General features: G+C 58.9%; 1 protein-coding gene across 3 annotated transcripts in view; it reads right to left on the bottom strand.

Moving 5' to 3' along the window:
- Positions 1–18,519, bottom strand: part of ABCA2 (ATP binding cassette subfamily A member 2) — a 34,018-nt gene extending 15,499 nt beyond the window's left edge. For all 3 annotated transcript variants that reach the window (XM_088065646.1, XM_088065649.1, XM_088065648.1), the window contains exons 1-20: positions 18,315–18,519; positions 11,017–11,110; positions 8,616–8,727; positions 8,025–8,191; positions 7,694–7,821; positions 7,432–7,536; positions 6,802–6,987; positions 6,502–6,720; positions 5,550–5,884; positions 5,144–5,303; positions 4,807–4,935; positions 4,360–4,527; positions 3,528–3,624; positions 3,001–3,174; positions 2,818–2,920; positions 2,154–2,268; positions 1,614–1,804; positions 1,254–1,404; positions 751–955; positions 137–301 (exon numbers count right to left, since the gene is read on the bottom strand). In XM_088065646.1, the coding sequence (XP_087921772.1) occupies positions 137–301; positions 751–955; positions 1,254–1,404; positions 1,614–1,804; positions 2,154–2,268; positions 2,818–2,920; positions 3,001–3,174; positions 3,528–3,624; positions 4,360–4,527; positions 4,807–4,935; positions 5,144–5,303; positions 5,550–5,884; positions 6,502–6,720; positions 6,802–6,987; positions 7,432–7,536; positions 7,694–7,821; positions 8,025–8,191; positions 8,616–8,727; positions 11,017–11,110; positions 18,315–18,380 (3,070 nt within the window). In that variant the 5' untranslated portion in view covers positions 18,381–18,519. The remainder of the gene's footprint in view (positions 1–136; positions 302–750; positions 956–1,253; positions 1,405–1,613; positions 1,805–2,153; positions 2,269–2,817; positions 2,921–3,000; positions 3,175–3,527; positions 3,625–4,359; positions 4,528–4,806; positions 4,936–5,143; positions 5,304–5,549; positions 5,885–6,501; positions 6,721–6,801; positions 6,988–7,431; positions 7,537–7,693; positions 7,822–8,024; positions 8,192–8,615; positions 8,728–11,016; positions 11,111–18,314) is intronic.
- Positions 18,520–18,833: the final 314 nt, after the last annotated feature.

Raw genomic sequence — 18,833 nt, 5'->3', positions numbered from 1 at the left:
CTCCCACGCCACAGTCGCAGCTCCCAGAAAGGCCCAGTATCCTGCCCTGGCGAGAGCACAGGAGTCCATGGCCAAGGCCTGTGGCAGAGCCAGGGCCACCCTCGTGCCACCCACTTCTGCTCCCCACTGCCCTCACCCAGCCTCCGGCTCTCCATGGCACAGGCCTGATCCTCCTCCATGATGCTGAGGCGGGTGGTGCGCGACCATGGCCAGGTCCACTCCCAGGTCTCCACACGCCCATTGCCCAGCCAGTAAGACTTCTGGAAAGGGAAGTACCAGGGCCGTGGCAGGCCGAACATGCCTGCAACCACAGCGCCAGGGAGTCAGGGCCAACCCTACACCCAGGGCCATGCAGAAGCTGCTGAGGACTGGGTCAGAGCTTGGCATGGGCACAGGCTTGGGGGTTTTCCCAGGTCAGGTCACTAATGCAGGGTGGGGGCTGTGAACGCTCCAGACAGCTGGGCTCAGGGCAGCTCTGTGGTCTGTGCTAGAAAACAAAGTCCTTTGGGATTTGAGTTGGGTTGGCTCATGCTTCAACTTTACAATAAAAAAAACAGGGAGCAACTGAGATGCTTCCACAAGGTGAGATAAGGGGGACTGGTATCTCAGCTGTGGACATCTGGCTTTGCTACAGCTGGCCCCTGAACTGAGACATCTGGCTGATACCAGCAGATAAGACATGTGGGCATGTCTAGCAAAAAGGCTCCCGTAAGGTCTGGGGTGCCCTCATGCCCCTCTGCCCACACATACCCGGGTGCACAGCCTCGATGTACCACGTGAGCACCCCATACACCATGGCATCCACGACGAGCATCATCATGGAAAGCAGGAGGTTGAAGTCATCTCCTTCCACGGGCGACTGGCTGAAGGTGTGCCACTGGATACCCACGCCAGCCACCTCATACAGCGCAAAGTACTTGGAGCCCAACCCAAAGGCCGTGGTGGACATGAGGGACTGTGAAGAGGTGGAGGGAAGGGAATGGGAGGTCAGCAGAAACCACAGGCCAGCTCCAGAGGAACAGGTTGGGGTGAATTCCTTCCCAGCATTGCCCCACCCAGCCCCATAGAAATGCTCTTGGCCCTGAAAGGCACCAAACCTTCTGGAGATACCGCCAAAGCCCCAGAGGGAGTTGGTTCATACTGGCAAGGGCTTGCCCTGGGCTTGGTGACAGCTTGGTAGCTTTGCAGTGGACATGAGGTACCTGAGGCAATCCTAGGACTAAGCATGGTCCCAGCTGCTGCAGCCAACTCACCGCAATGCACTTCTCAAAGGCTGTGATCTTGTCATGTGCCACCTCCTCCCGGATGGCCACATACATGTAGGGCACATAGCTGAGAAAGTAGATGATGCCGCCACAGGCAGAGGCCAGCTTGGCCTTGGAGTAGAGCACCGATACCAGAAAGCTGCAGGGAGGACAGCGTCTCCTTGGATCCCAACCCACCAGGACTTTCCCCACACCATCTGGTTCTGGCGATTGGCTCCCCAAATCAGCTGCTTGGAGAGACTTGTGCCCCTCCACCAGCCCTTGCCCACATAGGTCCCAGCACCCTTGCTCCAAGAACCTGGCACTGCCCATGCCCCTTTCCTATCCAGCACAGACCAGGCAGCTCACCAGAACATGATGGTGGCCACAGCATAGATGGCAAGGAAGAGCCATATGATGAGGACGTCGCTGTGCATCAGGACCTTGCCGTACTTGAGAATGGCAGTGAGTGCTGTGACCGAGATGGAGAGCTGCACAAAGCCAGTGATGAACCAAGCCACCCAGTGCACTGCATTGTTCAGGCCCATCATCTTCATCACCTGTGAGGCAAACACTACTCAGCAGGGCTGTCCCCAGCCCTGTGCACCCCTGCTTCCATTCTCACTGGGCTAGGAGGGCAAGGGGTAGCACCAAGGGAGCTGCTGGGAGTGGGCAGGACACAGCACCCTCTATCGGGGTGCCAAGGAGCTCAGCTCCCTCCAGTGCTGGGCAGGGCTCATCTCAAGCAGGGGACACTCAGAAGGACCAGCTCAGCCCAAGGATTTAGGAACTGCATCTGCCCTAGTTCATGTAACCCAGAAATACAAGGAAGGTGACCAGGGACCCAGCACAGAATGTAGGGCTCAGATATGAACACTCCTCCCCAGGAATCTCTTCCATCATCCCTACCTCTTTCAGGCGATGCTCCTTCTCTGTCACAATGTGCTGGATCATCATGGCCACTGAGTAGACCCAGGAGATCACCATGCATAGGGGCATCATGTGCTCGATGACAAAGAGAAAGCTGATGGGGTAGAGAGGGGAGAACTGGATGGTGGCACTGCCACAGAGACCTGCAGAGACCCTGTGGAGACCATGGGGCCTTGGAGGGGTTCTCCCACTGCTCAGGGACAACCAGTCTCTAACCCAGCACCTCCTTAGTGCCCTAAAAGAACTTCTCCAGTGAGCCCACAGGACAATCCAGTGTCGTGGCTGACAGGCCTTTGCACGCTGGTAGTAGCCAAGGGCTCAGCCCAGGGCCCTACCTACCCCGGTGGCCCTGATGGGGCCCTCTCCAACCTCCTGCCCAGAAGTGTTGGTGGGTCTGGGACTTCTACAGGCACTGCCTCCAGACCACTGTAATCCATAACCACCAACAGATCCATGTGCCATTCCTTTACTTTCCCCTACCTTCCTGAGCCTAATAGTCCAAGGAATTGGACTTAACTGGTTGCTCATCACTCCCAGTGTCATCAGTCTCTTTCAGGCCCCCAAACTTGTTCCCTTTTCCCAGCTAAAGTATCCTGGCCTGCAAAGTGGAAGGAGAAAGGTCCTGCAGGTGAGTGTTACTCACTCATCCCGGGTATAACATGGGTATGGGAACATCTGTACATAGTTGCCAGGCTCCACCACATCATGGCCAACGAATGTGTTGATGAGAGCACGCTCCATCATGTCTGTAGAAGAGAAGGTGAGGCTAGGCTGAGTGCACAGGGGCCAGGACTGTGGGCAGCTCTGGCAGGGCACTGACACTTACCCTGGATCCAGACGAAGCCATAGAGGAAGTAGAAGCGGCCGCCAGTGTTGGGGCCAGGCCGCCAGTATGCCCGCCGGATCTCGTTGGTCTTCTCTGTGAAGCTGGAATTCTGACGGATCTTGTACATGACATGGGGGGGCAATGAGCCATCCCTGTTGGTCTGGAAGATGACGCCTGTGGGCAGCAGAAGCAGGGAGTCCACAGGAGCCAGCCACATCAGCTGGCCCACAGCAACAAGCAGTGATGGGGAGGGCACCGTGAGGACTGCCATGGATGAGATGGGTGGCATGGCCAGGGATGTGAGACCCCCATGGGATGCAAAGGCACACAGACAGCAGGCCATGTCAGTGGGAGAGCCAGGACTGCAGCATGAGGCAAAGGATAGGCACCATGAGACACTCAGCCCCCTCATCCACCCAACACATGCACCAAGGGACCCACATCCTGAAGCCAGTGGCTTCAGGGCACAGCTGGAGAAGGGCAAAGTTTCAGGGACCCCTGAGAAGAGCTGGTTCCCAGGGACATACTGGCAAAGACCGTGACATTGTCCTGGTAGGCCTGGTTCAGCGTGTAGTTAACAATGCTCTCCTCATCTGGGAAGCCTTTGAAGATGTCCACGCTGACCTAGTGGGAGAAAGATCATAGAATCACTAGGACTGGAAAAGACCTCTAGGATTATTGAGTCCATTAACCCAAACACTATCAAGCCCAGCATTAAACCGTGCCCCCAGGTGTCAAATTCACACATTTTTGAACACAGGGGTAGTACCACTGCCCTCGGCAGCCTGTTCCAGTGCTGACTACTCTTTCAGTGAAGAAATTTTCCCTAAAATCCAATCTAAACCTCCCCTTCTACAACTTAAGATTTCCTGTTGTCCTGTCACTTGTCACCTGGGAGAAAAGACCAACCCCCACCTGGCTGCAACATCCTTCTAGGTAATTGTAGAGACTTAGAAGGTCCCTCCTGAGCCTCCTTTTCTCCAGGCTGAGCTCTCCCAGCTCTCAGTCCCTCCTAATCAGACTTGTGCTCCAGAACCTTCCTTGGCTCCACTGCCCTTCTCTGGACATGTTCAAGCAGGCTAGTGAGATCCCAAGGCCTCGGATGGGTCTAGCACACAGAGCCTGCACACAGTACAGCATGTACCACCCAAAGCCAGCCCCAGCCCCTGAAGTCAACAGTATGTGAGCACCTCCACCCTACATATCTACCCCAGAGCTCCGGACACAGCAGGAGCCACCACCTCTACCAGGACTCCTTGTCCCGTGCTCTTAAAAAGTGGATCTGACCCTCTTCAGCCCAACAGAGCCTGACTGTCAGTAGTTCAACTTTCCCACAGGTTTCCAAGGGCTCCATCTCACCTTGGCCATGAAGCGGATCCAGCTGCAGGCCGCATTGTCAATGGTATCCAGCTGCTGGAGCAGGATGCTGGCATTGGGCAGAGAGAAGCTACCGTTGAGAAAGTTGTGGAGAACATCACTATCGGAGACATTCAGGATCTCTGGGTGCTTGTGGAGGTCAGCAGTCAACTGAGACAGAGAGGAAGACATGGGAGGGAGAAGCTGGGGTATGCCCTGCCTCTCAGGTCACTGCTCCCACCATGGACACAGGTAGGACCTAAAGCTCTTCCTGGGGATGGGGGACAGTGTGCACACTGTGCAGGGATGCAGACTAGTCTTGACAAGAGAAGGTCGATAACAGGGAGTACCCCATGAAGAAGTTACAGGGTATTTGGGGGGAGGACGACCCCTTCTCTATTGCCAGGGCAGTAAATCACAGGCAGGCTCATCCTCACCACACTGTCCTACCTGCTGGAGCCAGTAGATGCGCCTCTGCAGCCTGCCCTCCTCCAGGTAGGCTCGGATCTCAGGGGAGATGTTCAGCCATGCCTTGGCGTAGTGGGTGACGTTGCCCACAAAGGCAAAGGTCTCATTGGCCTGGGGGCCAGGCAGAAAGTCATACACTGGGCAGAGGCAAGGGCTTTCTGCTCTCTGGGATGGCTAGCAGCCATGGAGATACCCGCCCACCTCCCACTGCCTGTGGGAGCTGCCTGTGTCTGGCAGTCAACCTCTTCCCTGCTGCACAGCCCATCTGCAGAGCAGGATGGTGGGAGAAGAACAGGGATCTCAGCCTATCCATCCTCACCTTCAGGATGACCTTGTCAACTTCGGTGCCCACAGGTGCATACAGGATTTTGGGGTTGCTGGTCATCAGGTGCACAAGGAGGCCCAAGTTCCGCTGCTCCTTGCTGGTGAAGCCCAGCGAGCTCATGTTGCCCTGCTTCAATGCCTCAGGCTCGATGGTCCTGCAAAGGGAGCTCAGGCTTTCCACTCTGCTTCAGGCTCAGCACCCATTGCTGCAGGCACCCCCCACCCCTGCCCACGAAAGGCCTTCAAGCTGACTCCAATGCCTGCATGCTGCTGGCCAACACAGGGAGCACCCTTGGCTGCAGCACAGGACTGTGGTACAGCACTCATCCTGCCTGCTCAGCAAGGGGTGACACCCCTGGCCTGCACAGGTAGAACCTGGAGCCATTGCCCAGCACTCCTACCGGTTGTTGCCACAGAGGATGGGCTGCAGCCCCGCCCAGAGCTGCACAAATGCTGAAAACTGCCCCTGGGGGTTGTCGATACTGGATGGGCCCTCCCTGGTGCTCTCTTCCTCCTCTGCTGTGGCATTGCCAGTTGTGACATTGGCGCTGGCCCAGCTGGTGCTGTTGGCCGTGGGTGGCGGGGCCTTGCTGACACAGGCTCCCCTGGGCAGCAGCTTAGCCAGTGCTGTGAGGATGTCCATATCCCGGAGAACCTTTTCCATCTCCACCAGGTCCTCAAGGAGGGCCCGGAGGCGGTGCTGGGTGGCTGTGCTGTTCACTTCCTCCAGCTTCAGCTGTGAGTATGAGTGGACAAGGAGTTACTCATTGCTGGGACAGCAGGGTCCTGCTTGCCATTAGGAAGGGACCAAAGGGGACCCCAAACAGTAGCAACTCCACTTTCTTAGTTAAAAGGTTGGAGCTGTGTAAGGCCCTGGACTCATTGCTGTGCATCTGTGGCTGTGAGGCAGTGAGAATGGTGGCAAATGCTGGCAGGGACTTGTGTGAGGACATGAGATATCACTCAAGACAGGAAGGATGATCCTCTGTTCCTACAAAGGACAAATCAATGGAATGGGACCTCAAAGTCAGGCTTGAACTGTGCCACAAAGGGCTTTGCTGGTCCTGAGGAGAGAAGCTGGCAGAGACACCTAGGAAGATGTTGGGGACACCCAGTCCCATCCAATAGGCAGTGTCCAAGCAAATGCTAGAGGGGAAACCAGAGGGGAAACCATCTGGGGTCTTACCATGGAGGAGCCGGGGGAAGGGGGGGGGGGAAGTGTCAGAGAAGGGGGTGACCAGGAGAAGCCAGGCCATGTAATTGTTCCCCATCCCAACACAACACCAGCTGAGTAGAAAACCCTGCCCAAGTCTCATCCCTGCCACCAGCCTGCCCCAGCCGCCCAGCTCTCACCCTGCTGACGATCTTGGGGGTGTCCAGCTGCTCCTGGAGCTTAGAGGCCAGCTGGGCAAAGCGCTCCTGGCGGGTGACTCGGCTGCCATTGCAGGCCAGTGCCCGGTATGCCACCAGCAGCGGCTGCTGCCTGGGAGACACACGCAGGAGGCGGTGCAGTCCCCCTGGGTGCTGCTCACATGTCAGCTGCTCCAGCACCGGCCCGGTGAAGAGGACGTTCTACAGGGCAGGAAGTTGTAGGGACAGTGCTGCAGTGCCTGCTCTGGCAGAGCAACCCAGGTTACCCCATTAGGTGCTCACCTCCATCTCGGTGACGAAGGCTTGGGGGCTATCAGACATGGCAGGTGCCACAGCAGTGCTGGTGAGGCCCAGAGCCCGGGAGAGCATGCGGAGCAGTGCTGGCTGGTGTGGGGCTGCCACTGGGTCCTGCAGCACCCTGTGAACCAGCCCTTCCTGCAGGCTCCTCCAGCCACTGGGGAAGCTCTTCTACAAGATGAAGAATGGAGATGGCTGGTGGCATGGGGGCTCCCCCCAGGTCCCCCTCCACATGTGTCCCCAAACATACATGAACAGCCCCACAGCATCCATGGTCTCCACGGGGAGGGGAAGAAAAGGGATGTGCAGATGCAGGGAGCAGGGGTCCCCTGCATGCCAGATGCAAGGGGGAAACAATCTCTCCTGCAGCGCCAACCCCCACTGCAATGGTAAACCCAGGCATAGGCACCAGTGTGTCTCATAACACTGAGGGAACTGGTGGCAGCACCAGGATGGACCCCAGACATCGCTGCTGCTACTCTGCCCCCTGACAATGCTCTGTCATGACTCCTCTACTGGGACAGACACCCCCAAATCACCTGGGGTGGGATATGGAGGGGACAAGAGGACAGGCTCTACCCTACCATGTCCCCTGCATGTAGCATCGCTCCTCACCTCCAGCTGTGTCATCTTCTTGCTGGGGCCAAATCCATCCCACAGATCTCGCTCATGGGTCTCATCAGGTACCAAAGGAAAGGAATCAAAAAACTGCCGGTACACCTGCGTCGAGATGAGAGCAGGACTGCCAGGTGTGCCAAAAGTGGAGCACCAGCTTGCCCAGCAGGGCCCTGGTGTAGGGTGGAAGGGTAGGACAAATCCCAGCTGGGTGCAATTTACAGGGCAGCACAAACCCCTGCAAAGCCCAGATGTCACCCACCTCCCGCAGGTCAATACTGGAGCCCAGGAGCAGCTCAGCCGTGCTGTTGGGGAGGGACAGATTCTGCATCAGGAAGCGCCGCAGCTCACCCTGGTCTTTGGCTGCCCATGCCAGTGTGAAGCTGGACCCTGTAAAGGAACAAAGTGGGAGGTCAGTGCAGCCCACCAGCATCAGGGACATGGCACGACCCCAGAGCTGGCCCTGCCCAATGCAACAATGCGGAACAGTGGCAGGGCACTGTCACACACCATCACTTTGCTGGGTGCCAGGCAAGCTGGCGCTATCTGTCCCTGCCCACACAGGCAGCAGGGGCAGGCAGAGCACAGCCCACCTGTTTGGCTGCTGAAGTGGGTCTCCATGGAGCTGGGCTCAGGGCTGCTGAGGGCCTCCAGGTGCCGGCGCAGCGACTCCAGCTCCTCCTCCAGTCCTGGGTGCTGCGGGTCGAAGAGGCTGCTTTGCTCTACTGCCTCGCTGAGGTGCTCCAGAATCTGTGTCACCCTGTGAGAGCCCAGCACTGCCTTGGCTTCAGGGACAGAGGGATGGGGAAACCTTCCCCAGAGCTCTGGGGGAAAGAGCCCCTCAGGTGCAGGGGACAGCAGTCCTGTCTGAAATGGGGCACCACTGCCTTTGTCTGCACACTGAATCCAGTGTGCCAGGGTTCAGAGGACAGCCGCAGCACCTCAAGGTGTCTTCCAAGGCCCACCTCCATCCTCCTCCCAGTACTGAATACCTGGGAGCCCACAGCAGAACAGACTGACGTGTCCCCTGCACCAAGGACACGGTGGTCTGCACCCAGACACTTGGGGGATGCCAGCTTCTGCCTCAGCCCCAGAGTGGCAGTGCCAGCGTGGAAAGGGGCAGGCTCCAGGTGGGAGCAGGAAGGGTGAGAGAGGAAGTGCATGGTGAGGGCATGAGGACTCACGTGGAGTTGGAGTACTGCAGGAAGCCAAACTCATCACGTTGGCCGTCAGGGCACAGGGACTGCATGACTGGCAGGATCCCGGCTGACGTGAGTGGGGCCGCCGTGTAGAAAGCTGGAGCCAGTAAGAGTGCAGAAGAGGCCAAGGAAAGTGCGGGCAGTGGGGTGGAGAGGCAAAGAGGAAGGGAGGGGGAAGGGGCCACCAGAGAAACAGACACTCAGTTCAGAAAAGCACGCGCTGGGGTCTGGGAGCCCATGGGAGGCTGGCGGCCATGGTCAGAAGTCAGCAGCTTTCCCACCAGGGCTGTCCTGGTTGGTGACTCTGTGGGGCTGCAAACAGCTCCAGCACCCCTGGCTCCAGCCCTCTTGCCCCCACCCATTCTTCTCTGGGTGATGGCTCCCTTGAGCCCCACAACGATGCGAATTTCTGCCACTTGCCCCCAAGATGGCCACCAACCTCCTCTAGGCTCCTGGCCCCTCCTGTTAGTAGCCTCAGAGGCAGTGGTGGATCTCCAGAAGAAACGGAGGAAAAATACAACAGGGAAAATAGATTTGTCACCTGCAGCTCCCAGAGCCTCCAGCTTACCCCCAAAACCCCCAATGTGCAGCGGCTGGAGGTGGGTGGAAATGGAGACACAGAGTGGGAAGATGAAAGAAACAAGAAGCAGCAAAGGGCTGGCAAACCTTCCCCCCTCCACTGGCACTGAGTCATCATCCCTGCTGAGACCTTCCCGTGTCCTTCCCCAGGGCAGGGCAAAGCCCAGAATGCCCCAGCCTGATGGTGACCACAGGTTGTCACTGGGCAGTGCCAGGCAGGGACCCTGTTCTCACCACCCTGCCAATGACTCTGTGGTTAGAGATAGGTCAGTGCTGTTAGCAAGGCCACAATCAGTGGTGACTGGTGAAGATAGGCTTCTGGCAGGAACAAGGGACAGGTGCAACATGGCATAGGCCAGCAGCCTGTTGGGGTGGTGGAACCCACACTGGTGGCTGTGCCACTGTTTGGTGACTAAGTCAGTGCATGGCATCTTGCTGGCCTTGAGGCTCTAGTGCCACATCCCAGCTTGTCCCAGCCATAAGGGGCCAAGACAGGGACCTGGTGGCGGTGCCAGGGTGGGAGCCAGCCCCAACCCCTTGGCAACTGGGCAAGACTGGGTGACCACAAGCCACCACATGGGTGACAGGACCCAGCAGACTTTGCTCCAGGAGGCAGGCAAGAAGAAGGGGTAAGACAAGCCTCCACCTGGCCTGGAGAGCCCTATGCAGCCCAAGAGGCTGGGGACATGGCCACCAGTGGCCCCAGCACCTGGGGAACCCAGCACCATCAACCAAGGGGGTACACCACCATGGCTGGTCAGTCCCCAGGGACAAGCAGGCAAGGGCCATACTGTGCCACCCAAGCTCATCTTCACCAGCTGTGGAGGACAGAAAGGGGTTTACAGAGGCATGGATTAGGCCAGAGTGAGTTGCTCTAAACCAGGCTCTTCCTCCCCAGACTATGAGACCAGCACTGGCAAGGGAATGGGAGGAGGAGCCCACCCGTCCCACCAACTTACAGACTGGCACATGCAGTTGAGGCATGAAGGGCAGGCGGGCAGGGGAGATGGTGGGAAAGAAAAAGAAAACATGAGCAAAAGAGAACAAAAAAAAACAAACCAAAAACCACACAACACACAGCGCATGTCAGCACCAAGGCAGGAACCCAGGCAGTGCCTGCCGCAGCCAGACCACGCTGGCAGCTGGGCTCTCCCTCGCCGGGACACACTGAAAAACAGGCTCAAACCATTGTTACACGGGGATCATCAGTGCCCAGCATCTCCCCTGGCCCTGCTGTGCCAGGGCACCCATCAAAATGGGCATCCACAGGCCCTTGTGAGCTGGCAGCTTCACTCCGCTGCCTCCTCCCAGCAGCGCAGCCTGCAGGCATCAGAGTTCCAGCTGGAATTCTCCCAGAGCCCTCAGCTCCAGTCCCATCAATTTATCATCCTGCCAGGCCTCTGAGTGCCCCAGGGTCAGGCATAGGGCTTCCTTTAAGTCACTTTCCCCCACAACTGGGGAGCCCTTCCCAGAGCCACCCCAGCTGACCCTCAGCAACTCAGGGGGACTGTGGCTGTTCCAGAACCATCCAGCTTGCCCTTCCCCATGCAAAATGTCCATGCTGATGACAGGCCCAGGCTGGTTGGTCCTGCAACCCCCAGGGGAGCCTCCCTAGGCTGGGACAGACTCTGCTACTTCCACCCACCACATCCACCCCACCAGTCCTTGACTGTAGCCCCTGCCCAGTGCAATGTCCCTCAAAAGGCCTCTGTAGGTCCCCCCTGTCCCCAGGCTGGAGCACCTCCCCAAGGCCTCAGGGTGCCCCCAAGTGTAGGAGTGCTCCAAGCACCGCCTTGCTGGGACTCACCTTCCTTCACAGGGATGGTCGGCTTCTTCTGCCGCAGCCCCAGGAGAATGAAGAAAAGCACCAGGGGGATGAAGATCTCAAAGGCCAGCACCCACTGGGGATGACAGAGAGCAGAGGGAACAGGATGCTTAGGGACAGAACCCAGCCACCAGGGAGAAGCATGGGCAGTACAGAGGCCCCAGGCACTGGTGCAGTGCAGCACTGTGTCCACGTATTGCAGATGGCTGGTGGCTCTGTCACAGCTCAGCCAGCAGCAATCAGGTTCCTGGGCTTCCCACAACCTCCTGCCTGCACCCTGTTCAGAGCACTGCAGTTCAGGGCAGAGTACACAGAGGGGATAGTTCCCTCCTCCAGCAGTGCAAACAGGGTGCTGGAGCTTGAGCTCAGTCTTGATGGTCCACCATAGCTGGGGTTGCCCAGACCTCAAGTCCTGAAGGCTAGTGCCCTCACAGCCTGGAGCAGCATGATGTCCCCTTGTCACTGTGCCACTGTTGGCTCTCACAAGGTTCAACAGGTGAGTCTAATGGCAGACAGTAGCTCTTCAGCCAGGCTCTAGCACCAGCTCCAGGTGCAACTGGACCATCCTCACACCCCTTCCATACTCTCCCAAAAGGCTCTGGCTGCAAGGAATTTCCACTGGCAGCATACAGCAAACAACAGCAAATCCCCAAGAATCCCTGGCCACAGTGGCTCAGAAGTCCAGGCAAGGCTCTGTGCCCAGAGGCCCTGGGGATAAGCATCAGCATCTCCAGTCACTGGCAGGAGCAAGCACCCAGCACACTGCCAGCACAGCTGCTGCCACTTTGCACCAGAGTGCCTGGACATGTCACAGCCCCACTGCCCTGCGGCAGGGAACCACCGCAGGTTTGGAAACTGAGGCACAGGGTGAGGTGAGCCAACTACAGCTCACTCCAGGGCTAGATCAGACCCAAGGCATCTCCTGATACCTGCTGCCACCCCATGGGCAGGGCAGGGCCCAGCTCCACTGCTGGGAAGGTGCTTGCTACACCACCCACACCAGCCTCCCACCAGTGACCAGTACCAATGGGCAAGACCATGGGGTGGCAAGAATGGACTTTAACATGAAGGATGCAGCTCCCAACAGGGTCAGGCCCTCCTGTCTCCAACATCACCTCCATGCTGCCCCACTCAGGGGGCAGCCTGAGAAGAAAGTCAGAGCAGCCCCAAATGGCAGTGAGCAGGGGGAGCCCTGCACCCAAATCCCTGCCAGCCAATGGCCACAGTGCTACTTCTGTAGGATGAGCACAACTGCACCCATGGGTGCTGCCCAAGCTGCACTCACCATGCCAAAGTTCTTGGTTTTGGAGAGGAAGAAGGGCTGGAGGAGACAGAAAATGCCCCCAGGAGCAGTACCTGAGAATCCTCATCTTTCTGTAACACCAGTCCCAGGGACAGTTCACTGTTCCTGCACAAGGCAGGATAACAGGGGACACCCTGACACACACTGCTGTCCCAGGGCCCCTGCCCCACCCCCTGCCTGTTTACCAGGCACACAACGGGTCCTCTGTGTCCAGGCACCAGGGGGACCATTCGCACACACCCACGCTGGCCTGTACCAGGCTCGTGTGGCGACTGTTCTTGGTGGCAACAGCTTGTTGGAACCTGCTTGTTGTTATTTATTTTTTTTGACAGGGGTTATTGACTTTTGCTCATCTCCATCCCCAGAGATGTCCCATGTCCCCAGCCCATTCTGCACCGCCACATACCCCAGTGTCACAGTAGGCTGTCCCACACCTTTGGCACCCAGAGTGACATGGTGATGGGCAGGCACAGTAGCAGGTGGTTATTTACCAGGTTGCACCTCTAGGACTGACCCTGCCCCCCAGGGCTGCCCCCATGGCCACTTCCCAGAGGTGAGGAGGCCAGGGCTGCTCCACACCCACAGCGGGGCACTGGCATGCAGCAGGGCCCAACAGAGCCTCGGACTTCCAGAGAGGCACACAGTGGGGACACCAGCACATCCTGGGGTCCCTGCCCGCAGGTGCAAGACACTGGAGGACATTTTGGGATTGTGTGAGGAAGCAAGGAGGAAAAGCCAGGATGCAAGCAGCTGAGAAGGAAATGTCCCCCAGTAGGTAGAAGAGAGGGGCTGGTCCCCGCCAGCAGCTGGCCATGATTGTACCAGCTAGTCTGTCTGCCCTGCCCTGTCACCCATCCCCTGCCTCTCTCCTCTCTTGACGAGGGCACAGGTGCAGGACTGAGGGTGGGACACTGGTCCCAGGAGCCGTTGTACAGGTGACAGTGGCTTTGGGGGCCAGAGACAGCTCCCGGATGGTAGCATTCTCTCCTTCCACATCCCCTGCCACATGTTCATTTCAGCCTGGTTGGATGTGAGCAGGATGAGGTCATAGGTGATGTCCAGGTTTGCACAAGTGCTGGGTATCCACCTGCCACCCTACAGACAGTGGGGTAACTTGTCCCATGTTCGGCCCTGCCCTTGGCTACCTGGACAGGTAGGGTCCTGCCCAATTACCCCAGCAGGGAGGCAGAGCCGGGTGGGTGCCACAGCTGGATGCTGGCCCCTGGCAGGGGGACATATCTTTTCTGGAGCATTTGGACAGTGATTCAACACCTGTGCCCATCCTCTGCCACACTGTCAGATGGGAGCAGGAGGCTGCGAGGAGGCCGAGCAGGAGGCAGCAGTGCCTGCTGCGACACATGGCTCCCACACAGCCAGGTCAAAAGGCCAGACAAGCACTACAGGACAGTGGTACAAACAGAGCAAACAGCCCAGCCCAGCACAACAGTGCCACCATGCCCACCCTCCAGCAAGCAAGCACTGGGACAGCTGGGACATGTGCTGGAGCCAGGGTCAGCATAGACATGGGTGTTACATCATGGACAACTGTGCAACTCCACCGGTGTCCCCAGGATGTGGCAGCACTCATGTCCCAGTAGCCCAGGGGGCAGTCCTCATGGGGACAGCCAGGCTAGGCAGGTGCAGCTCATCCTGTCCATCACTGTCACCCAAAGTCTGCTCAGTTCCTGCCTGCCTCCAGCAATGCCTGACGCCCACAGCCACAGCCTCCAGCCAGTATGATGTGTGAGAGGAGCAGTCAGGGGCTGGGCACACCCATACTAAGACTCTCAAGCTGACAACTTGAGCGACACCCCTGCACCCCAAACCTGCCATGTCAGCCCTCCTCTCCCATAGCCTGGCACCTGCAAGGGGGTTTATTTGTACCAACACAGGTGAAGCAGCATCACACACAGCATCCAAAATCCCCGCACGTATCCCCCAGAAGACAGGGCAGGGTCTGTCTGTCCTGCTCATGGGAGGAAGGAGCTGCTGCCTACTTCATGCCATCCTCTCTGCCCATCTCAATGCTACCCACAGTGCCAGCAGGAACTGGCAATAGGTGCTGGCCTGCAGGAACCCTGAGGGATGGGGCTCTCAGCTCCTGCAGGATCCAACTTTTCCAATAGCATTTTAAGGCTGCAGAAATACCTTTGAATTTTCATGGCTCCAGACGTTAATCACTCATTAAATGCTCACTTTTGCCCACAGCCAGAAAGTAAAGGCAGGTAAAGCCATGGTCACTGGGAAAGATGAGCTTGAGAACTCTGGGGCAAAATAGGCCCCAAAATCCATGAGGCTGTGCCAAGCTGCCCAGCTCCAGTGGAGACCTGACCATGGACACCCATTGATGGTCACCACCCAGATGTGGGCCTGAGTGGCTTCCTCAAGGTCACCTGCCCCATGGGGACAGATAAGGCCAGGTCCAGGGGCTGCCAACTCCCATCCTGCCAATGCTAGGCCACCCTCACTTCTGCGTCTGGTCACTTCTAGTTGTGTCCATCCAGGCATGGCAGCCTGGGCTCCTGCCTAGGGGAGGCTGAAGGAGCAAGAAGTCCCTCCTAGGGTTTGTCAACAACTCTCCTGAACTGAGGACCCAGGAACACTCACCACAGTTCTCCCAATTCCTGTAGTGTCAGCCAGACACATGTGTGCTGGGCCAAGAGGGCACATCATCATCAGTGTCCTGTGCAAAGGCCACACAGCACTGGAACAGGGCCACCCTCCCACTGGCACAAGATGCCTGACCTGAGCACAGGGTCATGCCAGCAACCAGTGTGGAGGAAGGTGTTCCACAACAGGTACCCCCTGGCTGCCCTGCCAACAGGGACTCACAGAGACACCCCTGGGCCAGCACACCCCTGCTAAACCTATGCTTCCCCTTCCTCCAGCGAGGGGGCAAAGAGCACCTAGAGCCAGGGCAGTTCCCAACCGATTTCTGCTGTAGAATCCAGTACCAGCATCCTCCCAGCCCTGGCAGCAGGACCTGGCAGGGCCACGGGCACAGGGTCCTAGGGACACTGCACCCCAGCAGAGGCACTGTTACAGCCCCCCAGCACCCCAAATTTCAGCCTTTCTTCTTCTGGCATCAGTTTTCCCCCAGCTCTTTGCCATCAGCCAGGGGGAAGGGACAAGATCTGCAAGCTCCTGTGTGGAGAGTTTTCCATCTTCAGAACAAAGTGCAGAAGGCACAGATCCTGTACAGAGCAGAACAGTCACACTGATGTCAGCTCTCCCTATACCACTTCCCTCATCCCAGGGCTCATGCCAAAGGGTGCCCCACCAATGTGCAGCAGCACCAAAACAGCACAGAACTGCTCCCACCATTCCCCCAAAAAGAGCCTTGACCTGCCCACCAACCCTACCCCAGGACCAAGCAAACTGGCAGCACACTTCCATCACTGAGAGCTCAAGCTGTGACTGCTAGCCTATCCCAAATGAATGGGCACAAAGAGCCCCAGGGCAGGCGGGTGAACACCCTGAACTGTGTCTGTGGTGACTCTTGAGAGAGCACCTGCTAGTTTTACATCCAATATAAGCTTAAACCAGATACCAAAGTCATGGGAGAGCCCATCCTTTAACAATTCCTGTCCCAGCAGACTCAAGTCACAGCCAGCAATCCCCAGGGCTGCCATGGGCACCCCAGGGGACCCCACAGCCCAGGCTTCTCTCTGCCAAGAGCTACCAATGCTATTCTGCTCAGACCTCCATCATCGAAGGTTTCCTGCCTGAATTTCTGCTCTGGGAAGAATAAAATTGGGGCCAAACCCCAGAGCAGTCCCTGGAACAGCTCAGCCGCACTAGGCAAGGTCCAAAGCCACCATGGGATGGGAACAAGGCTTTACAGAGGTGCCACTGGCCAGGGGCAGTGCCTGGCCATCCCCCTGGCCATACTGCAGGTCTCTCTGCACCCACCATCCACCCGTGACCTGGCCAAGCCCTCACCAGGTACCTATGAATAAAGTCTGTCCCAAAACCATGGCTGTACCCTACTGCCATCCTGCTCCTGAACAGCCCCTGCTGCCAGGGACAGTGGGGACACTCCCAGGCCAGCAACACTGATGGGCAGAACACAGAACTGCTCCACCTCTCAAGTCCCAGCCCAGAGCCCTCAGTCAAACCTGGGGCCTCTGCTTTCCACTCCACAGCACTGGGTGTGCTGCTCCACATGTGCTGCTGGGAGGTGAGCGCATGGTGGCAAGAACTTACCCCAGGACAGCACCTGCAGCACCAGGCTGTGCCAAAAGGCAGCTGCCAGTGCCCACATTCCCTCTCTGAGGCTGGGAGAAGCCCTACAACCTCCAACTCTGCCTGCCCCTGAGTGAACTCCCAGCAGAAGAGTGGGCTAGTAGTGCATCCCCCCTTCCCTGCTCCAGCCCCCCAGCCTCTGGCTGCTGCAGTATGATCACCCCAGTGGAAGCTGGCTGCTCTCAGAGAAACATCCACCTATGGCTGCTGCCAGGGCAGACCTGCACTGGGGAGTCCACTGCTGAATGTCAGGCGTGGCTGCCACACAGGGCCTGGCTCTGCCCTTGCCAGCTCAGCCCAGCACTGCTCAGAGGGGGCAGAGCTCCCCATGGAGTGGGCAGGATGATGGCCCCTATGCAGACCAGGGATACTGGGATGTGACTCTGGGATTCACACACAGCAGTAGCACAAGGAAGGAGGTGACACACACAGGGCATGCACAGCCTCAGGGCGCAGCTGTCCTAGGGACTGCATCAAATCCATCCAGGAGCACCCACAGCACTGGGACCAGATCTCGTCCTGGCACACAGCTGGTCCCCTGCACACCCCATGCACTCACAACATTGGTGTGTGGGCAAGGAGGGGCTGCTCCATACCCTGCCACCCTGCCTGAAGCAGTGGCACTCCAGCAACAGTCCATACACATGGAAGTGATGGGGCCTGTGCTCCTTATCCTCCTCCTCTGGCCACAGCTTCCTGCACTGTACCCCCATGCTGCCCACGGGGCTGGTAGGGAAGGTCACGGAGAAATGGGTCCCCAAAAGCTGTGTGCACCCCTACTCTGTAACCCAAAGGCCATGGCAGCCAGGGCCGGGTCAGCCAGCGTGAGCCAGGACCCAGCTGTGCCAGGCCACTCATCCTTGCAGGCAAGGGTCCGGCGCAGCCCCTGCCTTGGCCACGCAGCTCTGCTCAGGGTAAAGAGGGGAGATGACTCAGCCTAAGAGCATCATCCCCCTCATCCATTTCAGGGGCTGTCAGTGCAGGGAAACCTGCCTGCAGCGCCAGGCTCGGCCCTGCTCCTGTCACAAGGGCCTCTGCTGCTCCGGCTACCGGGACACGCAGTCTGGTGCCGGCGGCTGCCAGCGAGGAATAGCAGGATCGGGCCTGCGGGATATTTGGGAAGAGAAAAGCGATGCCAGCTCGCGAGCAGCAGCTCGCTCCCCTCCCCCAGCCGCTAAAAATAACCGGCTCCTTCGGGCCGCGCAGCCACCCCCTGCCCACAGCTGCGGGGTCCCTCGGGGGGTGATGGCTGATCTCACACGGGGAGCCTGCGACAGGGTGCCAGCGGCCCCGAGGCCCCAGCGCGGTCGATGCCATCATGCCCCTTCTGCCAGCCCAGGAGGGACACCCACCAGTCCCCCGACCCCCAACTCCACGAGGTTGCCTTTTCTCCAGCCCACGGAAGACCGGCGGCTCCGACCCACATAGGGGCTGAGAACTTTTTTATACCCGGCGGGTACCGGGTCTCGGGGAGCGATCCCACTGTGGGGGGCGGCATCCAGCCCCGGTCCTGGACTCCTCCTGAGGCCCCACGGATACGACAGCGAAGCGGGAGAGCCCCACCTTTTGCTGCCGGACAGGGGCCCGGGGGCGCGCCAGGCCGGGGGATTCAGGCACGGGCGGCCCGAAGCGGGCCGGACACAGCGAGGGACTGCGGGAACCCTCCGGCAGCACTTCGGCGCGGGGCCCGGTCTCGCCCCTCGGAGCTGCAGGGCCCCCCGCCCCCACTCACCGGGCTGCGCCGCTTCAGTGTCACGTTCTTCCAGAGCAGAAGATGGAGCTGGTGCAGGAACCCCATGGTCGGGTCGGGCCGGCCCCGCCGCAGGGCTGCGCCGCGCTCAGCTCCGCGGTCACCCGCCACCCACCGCCATCCCCTCCCAGCCGCCGTCTATTGCTTGCCGCGGGTTGCAAGGAAGCAAAGCGGCCTCGGCCCAGGCCTGGCTCCGCCGCACCCGCCCCGACCCTGCGCAGCACCAGCACCACCCCCAGCCTGCGGAGGCCGCCCCTTAAAGGCGCCGCCGGAGCCGCCCGCTCCACCTGCACCGCGGCCCCGGCTCATCCCGACAGCAGTGGCCCCGGTGCTGGCTGTTCGGAGCGGGGCTACTGCCCCAGGGGCCGAGGAACCCTTGCTCCCCTCGAGCCGCCGCCCTCCCACCCCTCAACCATACACAGGTCACCTCCGCTCTTCTGCCCCTGGTGCCCCACCCTAGGACACGACGGACTAGCCCGTGGCTGTGGGATCTGTGTACCA

This window comes from Pseudopodoces humilis, chromosome 22 (assembly GCF_049639895.1).
Source record: "Pseudopodoces humilis isolate 2021_Gansu_Grassland_sample_001 chromosome 22, ASM4963989v1, whole genome shotgun sequence".
Lineage (NCBI taxonomy): Eukaryota > Metazoa > Chordata > Aves > Passeriformes > Paridae > Pseudopodoces > Pseudopodoces humilis.
The sequence above is the reverse complement of the archived record's forward strand: the minus strand, read 5'-3'. Positions and strand labels throughout refer to the sequence as shown.